Here is a 13,413-nt window from a genome sequence, read left to right as displayed (position 1 = left end):
CACCTCCGTGTCTGTGTTTGTAGTTTTGTTGATAATTGAAGTTGATGAACGCAGGTGAGTTTATACATTTCCACACTTCTGTACATTACTGTGTATTGTTACTTTATGTAGTTCAGATTGTTGATTTGATTTAAACACACTTGTTTTGAACAGAACACTCACGAACTAAACCAGGAAGTCTTGGACATTCGCCTGACATTCGAGTTTCTTTCGGCTCGTTCTCGGCTAATAAACATCCAAAAATGAGTGAAACTGCATTAACTGATTCTGCAGTAAACAAGGAACAAACTACAATCAAATATGTTTAAAACGTTTTTTTTTCTGTACATTTTTATTTTCTGTTATTTTGTAAATGTGAGGTTCATCTGTGTTGAAATGCTAAGGAAGTTTAAGGGAGCGTCTACAAAGTGCATGAAGCCGAGGTGTAGTTATTACCCAGTGGCATGTACCATTCAATACAACTGTATAAAGTCCTACAGTATGGGTACAGAAACAATATATAGTGTCAACAATTCTAAAATCAATCATTTTAATATAATAAACGATGCAATAGTTACCTAGTGACATGTACCACCCACTACACTTACATTACAGAAACAAACCCTACAGTATGGGTACAGTAATAAAGAATTAAAAGTAAAAAAATAACATAATTTTTCCATATAACCAAGGATGTAGTAGTTAACTAGTCACTTGTACTAGTAACTACAACCACATTATAAGTCATACAGCATGGGTACAGTAATTAATCATAAAATGTACTACAGTAAAGGTACAGTAATAATAAAATATAGAAAATTAACAACAGTTAAGAAACGCACGTTTTGATAAGACGAAGGTCGTAGTAGTTAATTAGTCACCTGTAGTACTTACTACAACCACAATACAAATTAAAAGTCCCACAGCATGAGTACAATAGATAATCCAAAAAATAAAAAATTAACAAAAATCAAGAAACGTAAACATGAACATAACGCTCACGAACTAAACCAGGAAGTCTGAGCTGCTGTAAATAACTTGCTGTGTTTACTGGTGTTTGTGTTTACGTGTAGAAAAATGGCCGAGTCAAAAAAATCAGTAACTGAGGACGAGTTCAGCTGTTCAGTCTGTCTGGAAACACTGAAGGATCCAGTAACTACACACTGTGGACACAGTTTCTGTATGGTGTGTATTAATAACTGCTGGGATCAGGAGGATGATAAGGGAACATACAGCTGTCCACAGTGTAGACAAACCTTCACTCCAAGACCTGTTGTGAGGAAAAACATTATTCTGGCAAAAGTTGTAGAGGACCTGAAGAAGAGAGAATCCCAAGATCCACTTCCTTCTGGACCTGAAGATGTGGAGTGTGATTACTGTGCAGAGAGAAAATCCAAAGCAGTAAAATCCTGTCTGGTGTGTTTGGCCTCTTTCTGTGTAACTCACCTTCAGCCTCACTATAAATCTCCTGCTTTTAAGAATCACAAGCTGGTTGAAGCCTCCAGACGACTTCAGGATCAGATCTGTTCTCAGCATAATAAACTGCTGGAGGTTTACTGTCGTACTGATCAGCAGTGTATCTGTGTGATGTGCACCATGGATGATCATAAAGGACATGATACAATATCAGCTGCAGCAGAAAGAACTGAGAAACAGGTAAAAATATTATACAGCTCTCTTTAACATGTAACAACTCATTAGCATTTACACTGACATTGTTTATGTGGTGCTCGTACACAATACAAGTAAATTCTGAATTGTTATTCTGTGTAGAAGCAGCTGCTGGAGATCCAGAGAAAATTCCAGGAGAAAATCCAGAACAGAGAGAAGGAACTTTGTGAGCTGATAAACGCTGTGGAGTCTCACAAGGTAAATTTTATAAACAAAAAGCTCTCAGGATCAGTCCGACTCTCCTCCATTAAACCAATCTCCATTAAAAATGAGATATTCTGCCTGGTTATTTGGTGATTGATTGATGCTGTACAGCAATTCTGAGGTTGTGCTAATAATTATAAGGGTGATAAGATCAGATTAAGACTGGGCCACTTAAAAAGAGTATTGATTTTTGCTGTATCTAGATGCTTAAACATAAATTACTGTATAATATTTCTGGTTAAGACTTGAGAAGATCACTACATTGAATTTTAAATGGACAAATATCTGAGTGAGAAACGTTTCCTCTTTCTGAATCTTCTAACAGTGTTCTGCACAGACAGCAGTGAAGAACATTGAGAGGATCTGTACTGAACTGATCAACTCAATTAACAGAAGATGCTCTAAGCTAAAAGATCTGATCAGAGATCGAGAGACAGCAGAAGTAAGTCAAGCTGAAAAAGTCCTGAAAGTCCAGTTGGAGCAGCAGATTGTAGAGCTGAAGAGGAAAGATGCTGAACTGGAACAGCTTTCGCACACAGAGGATCCCGTCCATTTCCTCCAGGTAACAGAACTAATAATAATTATATTATTGCTGCACCAGTCCAAGTAATAAATTACAGCGGTACCTTGTAACTTGATGCTCCCTAAACTCAAAATCTTTGAAACTTGATGCCTCATGTCTGTCGTCCATCATTTGTGATTCATCATCATCTTGTTGTTTCTCTGTGAACATTATCTGTCTGGATGTAGAATTTTCAGTCTCTCTCGGCTCCTGCTGGATCTGCAGAATCAGCTGCCATCACAATCAGTCCTTTCCTCTCATTTGATGATGTTACAAAGTCTGTATCTCAGCTGAGAGAGAAAGTAGAAGAATTCTGGAAAGATCAGTGTGAGAAGATACCAGATGAAGGTGAGTTCAAGCCCTCAGTGTTCCATTGTCTCCAAAATGCTTCGGGACTCAAACATCAAACAAAACAATCAAATCCACCAACATGAACATTTTACATCTAACAACATCATTCATTTACTCATTAACCCAGTGCTGGTCATGGTCACATGGTTACTTGTCAGTAACTCAGACTTAAGGTCTCTTTAGACAAACACTGGGAGAACATGTCAAACTTCTTACTGGCTGTACCTGCAACAATGTCTGATGCAGATATGTATTTACTGTAATTAGTGATTGTACTGTTACTCTTTCTGCAGTGAAGAAAGTCTGGATTACTCCTGAACCTGAAATCAGAGAAGATTTTCTACAATGTAAGTTTCTCACAAGCACACAAACATACACAGTGCAGTGAAAAAGTATTTGCACCCCCCAGTTATCTGTATTTTTACAGATTTGTAACTAGTTCAGATGCTACAGCAGCTCAGTTTGGTTCAAGTTTAAATCTGATTAAGTCCAAAACCTAAACTTTATTTCCTCAGATTTATTTTAACACAGATCTGCTCTTGTTATTTGGAATTGTTGTGTTTTTGTATTACACGAGTGTTTAATCCTTAAATCATGAACTGATGACCAGACATTCTTCTTTAACCCTGAAACACCATCACACAACCACCACCATGACTGACTGTTAGTAAGATGTTTTTATTGTAAAATGCTGTTTTAGCTTCATTGCAAGTATAAGAATTCTGACTCATCAGTTCACAGAACATCATCACCAAAAAGTTTGAGGGTCATTAAGGTTCTTATATTGGTAAATGAGAGGCGGGGCTTTATGTTCCTCTTAGTTAACAGTGATTTTACCTTGTGACTCACTCATGGATTTTATTTGTGCTCAGTCTCCTTCTAATACTGGAATCATTAAATCAGATCTAAATTACTTTTTGGTTTATTTTGGAATTTGTTTGGACAGTGGTGAATCATTCAGAACCCTCGGATTAGGAACATTTTGAGTCCTTGCTAAAGACCACTGTTCCATGTACTTATCTTCAATAGTTATTTAAAATCACTAAGAACTTGAAATAGAGGTCATGAAGTTAAAACAAGTAAAACAATCATTTAAACTTCTGTCTGTATATTTCTGATCCAAAAGATTTTCTTCCAGGAGAGATCCAGAGTCTCAGTGAATGTAGTGTCTGTGTGAATGTGTTTGTGTAATGTATTTGTGTGATTGTGTAGTGTCTGTGTGTATGTGTAGGGTTTTTATGTGTGTGTTTGTGTGATTGGGTAGTGTCTGTGTGTATGTGTAGGGTTTGTTTGAGTTTGTGTAATTGTGTAGTGCCTGTGTGTATGGGTAGGGTATGTGTGTGTGTGATTGTGTAGTGTCTGTCTGTATGTGTATGGTTTGTATGTTTGTGTGATTGTTTAGTGTCTGTAGAGTTTGCATGTGTATGTTTGTGTTGTGTATGTTTGTATGTGTATGGTTTGTATGTGTGTGTTTGATTGTGTAGTGTCTGTGTGTGTTTGTATGTGTGTGTTTGTGTAGTGTACGTTTGTATGTGTACGATGTGTGTGTGTGTTTGATTGTGTAGTGTCTTTGTGTGTTTGTGTGATTATGTAGTGTATGTTTGTATATGTGTTTGTTTGATTGTGTAGTGTCTGTGTGTATGGTTTGTATGTGTATTTTTGTGTGATTGTGTAGAGTCTGTATGTGTAGGGTTTGCATTTGTGTGTAGCTTTTGTGTGATTGTGTAGTGTCTGTGTGTGTAGGGTTTGTATGTGTGTAGCTTTTGTGTGATTGTGTATTGCCTGTGTATATGTGTTGGGTTTAAATGTGTGTAGTTTCTGTGTGATTGTGTAGTGATTGTGTAATACCTGTGTGTATGTGTTGGGTTCAAACGTGTGTTTGTGTGATTGTTTAGTGTCTGTGTGTGTGTGTGTGTGTGATTGTGAAGTGTCTGTATGTATGTGTATGGTTTGTATGTGTGTATTTTTGTGTAGTGCCTATGTGTATGTGTTGGGTTTAAATGTGTGTAGTTTCTGTGTGATTGTGTAACGCCTGAGTGTATGTGTTGGGTTTAAATGTGTGTGTTTGTGTGATTGTGTAGTGTCTGTGTGTGTGATTGTGCAGTGTCTGTGTGTATGTGTAGGATTTATATGTGTGTGTTTGTGTAAATGTGTAGTGTCTGTGTGTATGGTTTGTATGTGTCTGTTTGTGTATGTGTAGGGCTTGTATGTGTGTGTAGTGTCTGTGTGTATGTGTAGGATTTATATGTGTGTGTTTGTGTAAATGTGTAGTGTCTGTGTGTATGGTTTGTATGTGTCTGTGTATGTGTAGGGTTTGTATGTGTGTGTGGTTGTGTGATTGTGTAGTGTTTGTATGTGTGTGGTTGTGTGATTGTAGTGTCTGTGTGTATGTGTAGAGTTTGTATGTGTGTGTGTTTGTGTAGTGTATGTGTAGGGTTTGTATGTGTGTGTTTCTGTGATTGTGTAGTGTCTGCATGTATGTGTAGTGTTTGTATGTGTGTGTTTGTGTGATTGTGTAGTGTCTGTGTGTATGGTTTGTGTATGTGTACGGTTTGTATGATTATGTAGTGTCTGTATGTGTAGGGTTTGTATGTGTGTAGCTTTTGTGTGATTGTGTAGTGCCTGGGTGTCTGTGATTGTGTAGTGTCTGTATGTATGTGTATTGTTTTGTATGTTTGTGTTTGTGTGATTGTGTAGTGGCTATGTGTATGTGTAGGGTTTGTATGTGTGTATTTTTGTGTAGTGATTGTGTAGTGCCTATGTGTATGTGTTGGGTTTGTATGTGTGTATTTTTGTGTAGTGATTGTGTAGTGCCTATGTGTATGTTTTGGGTTTAAATGTGTGTGTTTGTGTGACTGTGTAGTGTCTGTGTGATTGTGTAGTGTCTGTGTGTAAGGTTTGTATGTGTGTGTTTGTGTGATTGTGTAGTGTTTGTGTGTATGTGTAGCGTTTATATGTGTGTGTGTGTGTGTTTGTGTAATTGTGTAGTGTCTGTGTGTATGTGTAGGGTTTGTTTGTGTGTGTGATTGTGTAGTGTCTGTGTATGTTTGTGTAGTGTCTTTGTGTATGTGTGTTTGATTGTGTAGTGTTTGTGTGTATGTGTAAAGTCTGTATGTGTTTGTGTGGTTGTGTAGTGTCTGTATGTATGTATGTGTGTGTTTGTATGTTTGAATGTGCAGTTTCTGTATGTGTCTTTATATGTGTATGTTTGTGTGATTGTTTAGTATTTGTGTGATTGTGTTTTGTCTGTGTATGTGTGTATTTGCATGTTTGTGTGATTGTGTAGTGTCTGTGTGTATGTGTAAGGTTTGTATGTGTGTGTTAGTGTAATTGTGTAGTGCCTGTGTGTATGTGTTGGGTTTGTATGTGTGTTTGTGTGATTGTGTAGTGTTTGAGTGTATGTGTAGGGTTTGTATGTGTGTGTTTGTGTGATTGTGTTGTGTCTGTGTGTATGTGTAAAGTCTGTATGTGTTTGTGTGATTGTTTAGTGTGTGTCTGTATGTATGTTTGTGTGATTGTGTAGTGTCTGTCTGTATGTGTGTGTTTGTATGTTTGTGTGATTGAGTAATGTCTGTATGTGTGTGTTTGTTTATGTGTGTTTGTTTGATTGTGTAGTATTTGTGTGATTGTGTATTGTCTGTATGTGAGTGTTTGAATGTTTGTGTGATTGTGTAGTGTCTGTGTATGTGTAAGGTTTGTGTGTGTGTAATTGTGTAGTGTCTGTGTGTATGTGTAGGGTTTGTATGTGTGTGTTTGTGTGATTGTGTAGTGTCTGTGTGTGTGATTGTGTAGTGTGTGTGTATGTGTAGGGTTTGCATGTGTGTGCTTGTGTATTGTCTGTGTGTTTGTGTGATTGTGTAGTGTTTGTGTGTATGTGTAGGGTTTGCATGTGTGTGCTTGTGTATTGTCTGTGTGTTTGTGTGTATTTGTGTGATTGTGTAGTGTTTGTGTGTATGTGTAGGGTTTGCATGTGTGTGCTTGTGTATTGTCTGTGTGTTTGTGTGTTTTTGTGTGATTGTGTAGTATCTGTGTGTATGTGTAGGATTTGAATGTATGTGTTTGTGTAGCATTTGTGTGTGTTTGTCTAGTCACACTCTCAAACGCACACACTGTAAACACACACACACTGTACACACTCTCTCTCTCTCTCTCTCTCTCTCTTCTATGTTAATTGGTTTATTTTGTGTTTCCTCTCCAGATGTTTGTCGGTTCACACTGGATCCAAACACAGTAAATCATTTCCTCCGTCTGTCTGAGGAGAACAAAGTGGTGACCTGCAGTAGAACATTACAGTCGTATCCTGATCATCCAGATAGATTTGATAATTGGTCTCAGGTTGTGTGTAGAGAGAGTGTGAGTGGACGCTGTTACTGGGAGGTTGAGTGGAGTGGGAATAAGTGGGTTAATATAGCAGTGTCATATAAAAGCATCAGCAGGAAGGGATGTGGTGATGAGTGTGTGTTTGGATATAACGATCAGTCCTTGAGATTAGAGTGTTATCCATCCAAATTTTTATTGAGGCACAATAAGAAAGAGACTGAAATTCCCATAATGCCGAGTTCCTCTAGAATAGGAGTGTATGTGGATTATGAAGCAGGAACTCTGTCCTTCTACAGCGTCTCTGATACAATGAAGCTCCTCCACAGAGTTCAGACCACGTTCACTCAGCTCCTCTACCCGGGGTTTAGTCTTTCTTATGGATCAAAAGTGAAACTGTCAGATTGAACAAATTAAATGTAAAATTTACATGAAAGTGTAACATTAAACTGTTTGAGTGATTTTTAGAATCTGTGAGGCAGTGATACATTTATGAAGATTTTCTTTTTCAATTTATTAATCACCATTTATTCAGTGCTGTGAAAAAGTATTTACCCCCTTTCCTGATTTCTTCTTTTATTGAATATTTATCATCTAAATGGATTCAGATATTAAAACTAAATTAAATAAAAGACAAATTGAATATTTAAAAACATAAAAGAGAAAATGTGTGTACATTACAAAATGGTAAATGTGATCATTTTCACCTTAAACTTCTTTCTTCCCAAGTCTGTTATAAGAAAAATCTTATGATAAAAATGATCATTTTCCTTTTGAACCACAGGTTGGTCATTTCAGCAGTAGCGAGCGCTTATGAGCAGTAATAACTGAGAGACGTTTGGTGTTTCTAGGCTGTTTAGTTCATTAAGCCACATGAGGTGTTTTAGACTCTCCTGGAGAAGCTGATTTTCACCTGATTTTCACCTGATTTCTCCTGAGCTGTAAAACACAAGTTTAAAAGTGAAACCAGCACATGGTGAGGAATAATACAGCAGAACTTAGATACGTGTGGATGGTTTCAGAGGGGATTTGATTAATTCACTGAAATAGTTATTAGTGTGATTGCAGAATGCAAGCACACTATTGTTATTGTTATTTTCGTTTTCAATATATTATTAGTGTGATTGCAGGGAGGTATTCCAGAAAGCGGGTTAAGTGATTAAACCCGGTAAGTTAACTCAGAATTAACGGAAACTCTGGGTTTTCCGTTCCAGAAACCGAGATTAAAGAGAACCTGTGTCAGTTACTATAGCAACTTACGCTCTGAAGCTAACCTGCTCGCTGGCAGGTTAACTTAAACCTAACCCGGGGTTACTCACACTTTCCTCATGTAAACCCGGCGTGTTCTTTCATCCAGGATCCAGTGGATACAGACGCGCTAAGTATTCGAAGAGATCTTAGTTGGGAACAAGTCATTAAACTCAGATTAGTCATTTCCCGATGGATTTATTCGCAAACCTTTCCGTTTTTATCAGTCAGTCAGTTTGGGGAGAGTGGGGACGGTTGCCACAAGGGGCAGCTGCAACATTATTAATCACAATAATCACACTATTAATAAAAAGGCTTGTTACAACATTAATTATAACATTATGGATGGAATGTTATGGATTAATATAGAACACCTTAAACACACAGTTTAGTAAGCTAAAATCATTTGTGGTTTAAATGTATATAATTTTACTGGTAGTAGTATTTTTACAGCCACATTAATGAGTGAAAACCATATCTGTACAAAAAAAGTCTTTGCAAAATTATGTAAAAGAATGATTTTACTACATATCAATGAATGTTGCAACTGCCCTGTTATGGGTCTATTCAAGTATTATTTTTTACACATATTATCATATGCATAATATGTTACAGCTGTGTGTGGGTGGGTAGCTGACAGATGTGGATTTTATTTTATTAAAATGTTGTCTTTTATTATTTGAACAGCAGACAGAATATCCCTCCACATACAGGTAGTGACCATTATCTTAAAAAATGAACAAATGTCAAATAAAACAATGTAACGCTTAATACATGTTCTGCAACCTACTGTTCTCCATCTTATGGAGATGCTTTCATTAAGATCTTATGTGATGCTACCCACATTACAAATATTGAAGCCAAATGGTCAGACTTTGTGCATGATCACTGAAAATAAAACAATGCAACAAGTTTGTTTCCTTGTCTTTATTCTTTAGTGAGAACATTTATATTTATACACCCTTAGCACCGACACCCATCTTAAATTCAAGCAACTGAATTTCTAGCCTTGTCTGTTTTATATGCTTCACCTGAGGATCACACTTTGCAGTTTGTTTCTCCAGATGGACCTTGTATAGTCCATCTTATTTACACCCAACTTGAAAGAAAGAGACAAAAATAGCATGTTATGATCAAACATAGCTTAATGTGTTCTAAATATTTCAGATATTTGGTAAGACATTTTTACTGTTCTAAGCTGAGCTTTGGAGGTGGATGGTCCCTCATTTGATTCGGAACTGCCCATCACATTCTTTTTAGAGGACAGTCACACACATTATCATGGTAAATCAAATGAAATGCCATGCTCTATGTTCAACATATACTGTACCACTGTAGGCCTCCCAGTATCATCCCACTCTGAGGCAGCGGAGATGGTTTCTCTATCATCCTTCAACAGTGTTTTTTTTTTTTGTATTAAAGAACATTATTTATATTTATTAGGATCTATAGGAACATTTAGATTACTAACAATTGCAGGAGGCTCAAAACCACTCCACCAATCACTGGAGAGATGGCAATAAAAAGTGTTCAGACTACCAATGCAGTTCTTAATATTCCACAGTTTATGCACTACAAACTAATGATTTACATGTAATAAACAAACATGCCTTGAACATAGACAATTTTTGTGTTTCATTTTTATCTGCTGCCATGTGCATCTGATTCCACTTGGATTACACCTAGATTGAGGAAATGAAAGAAAAAAAGGTTTAAAATCGTGATAAATATTACAACTGACATATTAAACAATTTTACCCTATCCTTCTGCTAAATGTTTAATTATGGTTACGTTTTTTTTATTAATTTAAACTCACGCATTAACTCTGTAAGCATGTTTTTTTTTTTTTACGGACACTGCTGTATTACTTTGACGTCTAAAACATTTTCATGATCTGCACACGCAAACATTAAAATAAACAGAGAGAGAGAGTAAATAAAAATAAAACAAATAGATAGATAAATAAATAAACATTAGTACTTAAAAATTTTAATTATGGTTCAAAACCTTAATATTAATTGTCCTTCATCATCAACATCACATAAAATCTTTCCTATACACCACATCGTATGGAATTCTGCAAGATTGTTAACCAGTTTGAAATATGTATATTCAATTCTGATCCGGGCGGCTAACATTCCTCTTAAAATCCCCTCAGCACTAACAGCTCCAGCTCCCCTTATTCTGTTTTTACGGCTTTTCCACACCGCTAACTTAGCGAGGCCTAAGACACAATTAAGGAGACAGATTTTCTTTCGGTATTTGAAATTGTATTTGACACTACTAATAAATGCTTGATGTGAAAAGCGCTCATCAAATTCTCCAAACCACCTGGATAGTATTTGAAACAGACGACTTAGTCTGGGACAGAGAATAAAAAGATGTTCAACTGTTTCAACAGCTCCACAAAAGGGACAGTTTGACCTCACCTCTGAATTGAAATGGGCTACATGTTTGTTAGTGGCTATGGCCTTGTGGATCAGTCTCCACTGGAGATCTCCAACCCGCTTCTCAATGGGGGGCTTATAAAGAGAATGCCAGTGTCCCTTCATCAAAAGGCCATGCCCAAACACTCCTGACCACTTCCATGCCTGCACCTGTTGTAGGACACTGATGGCGCACTTTCACACATGTGATATACATTGCTTTTTTCCTCAAGTCCTTCAGATCTCCTAACAGGGGTGTATCAAAGGACAAGATACTGTTCACATCTTCATTCTCTCCTACTCTCAGTGCTGAAACACTGATGGGAGGAAAGCACATGTTCCTTGTATGGATCTGCAGGTGCTGTTGTTCTATCACCTCTCTGCAGATTCCTGGGACTATCGCTATCACTTCATCCAGTATCTGTTTTAACAGACGCATGGAACGTATCCCTGTTGCGATTTGAAGCGATTCTGGCGATTTCCAACCATCCTGTTCCCTAAGATGCCCCAATAATGTGCATCCTGCCCTCACAAAAGCCTCTTTCAAACACCTTGAAGCCAGCAGTCTAAGAGGGAGAAATGGGTTATGAAACAATGGTTCTGTCATAATCCATTCTCCTGGTTCTATTGTTTTTCTATTGATTGAGAGGGTTGTTCGCCAGACTTTCAGCACAGACTGATAAAACGGTGACAAATTTGTAATTTCTAAGTCTGTCAAATTTAAAAGGAATAACTGGTGATCATAGTTCATGTTTGTTGCTTTTCTGAGTAGAGCGCAAGCAATTCCTGCCCATCCTAAATGTTCTGTGAATAGCAACTTCTGAATGGTCTGTAAATGAAAGGAATCAACACGACTTCTCAGATCGATCAGCCCCTGTCCTCCTTCCTGTTTAGGAAGGTATAATACTGGGGCACGCACCCAGTGTTGCCCAGACCAAAAGAAATCTACCAGTTTGCCCTGGATTCTGTGTATTAACTGCTCTGGAGGTTCTAAAACAATAAACTTGTGCCACAGCATGGAGGCAGCCAGATTGTTTGTAACTAAAACTCTCCCTCTATAGGAAAGTTCTGGCATTAACCATTTCCAGCCAGCCAGCTTTGTTGAAACCCTATCCATCACGCCTTCCCAGTTTTTCAATTGATAATCAGTGGTTCCAAGAAACACCCCCAATACTTTTAGACCATCCCTCGCCCACTGTATATTCCCAGGGAGTTGTAAATGCTCTATTTGATCCCATTGTCCTAAAAGAAGTCCTTCACTTTTACTCCAGTTAACCCTTGCTGATGAAGCCTTTTCAAAAATAGACAGACATTTACATAGATCTAAAATATCTTCTTTTTCTCTAAAAAACACACTGACATCATCCGCATATGCTGATACTGAAAGGTTTACAGAGTGCTCAGCGAAAGAAAACCTCTGATGTTTTTCCTTATTCTGTTCAGGAGTGGCTCAATAACAAGGGTGTAAAGCTGTCCTGATAGCGGACAGCCTTGTCTTATTCCTCTCCTGACTGGCAAAGGGTAGCTGAGCCCACTCCCCACCTTCAGCATTACAGCAGCATTATTATAAAGGAGTTTGATCATGGATATAAAATTATTACCAAACCTAAAAGCTTTTAAAACATTAAAAAGGTACTCATGACCAACTCTATCAAATGCTTTTTCTTGGTCGATAGATAAAATCCCAACATTTAGATTGTCTCTTATTGATATGTCAATGATATCACGAATTAAAAAAAGATTATCAAAAATAGTTCGACTTGGCACACAATAAGTCTGTTCTATACCAATTATCTTACATAAAACGTTCTTTAGTCTATTTGCCAAACATTTTGAAAAAATGTTGTAGTCCACACACATGAGTGAAACCGGCCTCCAATTTTTCAGTAACCCCAAGTCTCCTTTCTTTGGTAAAAGTGAAAGCACAGCCCTCTGACTGCTGGACGGTAGCAAACCAGTTTTAATGCATTCTAGAAGTACTTCATGCAAGTCTGTCCCAAGTTCCTTCCAAAAATTTTTATAGAACTCCGCTGGCAGTCCATCCACGCCAGGCAACTTGCCCGTTGACAGTTGCTGGACTGCTTCAGTAAGCTCCTCAAATACCAGGTCCATATCCAGTTCACTGCTGTCCTCTAGCCGCAATGCAGGGAGCTCCTGGAACAGCATCTGCATACAGCCATGATCGCAGCTGTCAGTCCCATAGAGTTCTGTGTAGAACGCTGTAGCCATCCGTCTCATCTCCACTGGGTCGGAGATGATGGAGCCATCTTCTCGCCGAAGATATATCATCTGCTTTTGTTTTACAGCTTTTCGTTCAAGATTAAAAAAATAGGAAGTGGGGGCATCTACATCTTTAATTGATGCTATTCTTGTTCTTAACAATGCCCCCTTAGCTCTTTCATTTAAAAGACTACTTAATTCTAGTTTATTTTCTTTTAAAATGTTGATAGTATTCAGGGGGGTTAAGGTGTTATCTATTTCAAACGTTTTAATGTCTTCTTCTAATTTTTTAATTTTATTTTTTAAAACAGCTGTCATATTATAAGTAAAATTTTGGCAAAACACCCTTATTTGTGTTTTCTCAGCCTCCCACCATTGTGCTAAACTTTCAAAGTCCCTCTTCTTAACCCTCCATGTGTCCCAGAAACTATAGA

General features: G+C 37.5%; 2 protein-coding genes and 1 pseudogene across 2 annotated transcripts in view; 2 read left to right on the top strand and 1 right to left on the bottom strand.

Moving 5' to 3' along the window:
* LOC134326210 (zinc finger protein 850-like) overlaps positions 1-13,413 on the top strand; it is a 157,389-nt pseudogene that overhangs the window by 104,246 nt on the left and 39,730 nt on the right.
* The window catches only part of LOC134327014 (zinc finger protein OZF-like), a gene marked incomplete at its 3' end in the record, with an annotated part of 48,788 nt that overhangs the window by 8,516 nt on the left and 26,859 nt on the right, over positions 1-13,413 (bottom strand). The window lies entirely within an intron of this gene.
* On the top strand, positions 728-7,615 carry LOC134327015 (E3 ubiquitin/ISG15 ligase TRIM25-like). The gene is made up of 6 exons (XM_063009104.1): positions 728-1,635; positions 1,753-1,848; positions 2,180-2,410; positions 3,014-3,017; positions 3,061-3,114; positions 6,966-7,615. The coding sequence occupies exons 1-6, from the start codon at positions 1,057-1,059 to the stop codon at positions 7,490-7,492; spliced, it is 1,491 nt and encodes a 496-aa protein (XP_062865174.1). The 5' UTR covers positions 728-1,056; the 3' UTR covers positions 7,493-7,615.

The sequence above is a fragment of the Trichomycterus rosablanca genome, chromosome 14, assembly GCF_030014385.1.
Source record: "Trichomycterus rosablanca isolate fTriRos1 chromosome 14, fTriRos1.hap1, whole genome shotgun sequence".
Taxonomy (NCBI): domain Eukaryota; kingdom Metazoa; phylum Chordata; class Actinopteri; order Siluriformes; family Trichomycteridae; genus Trichomycterus; species Trichomycterus rosablanca.
This window is presented reverse-complemented; position numbering and strand designations above follow the sequence as displayed.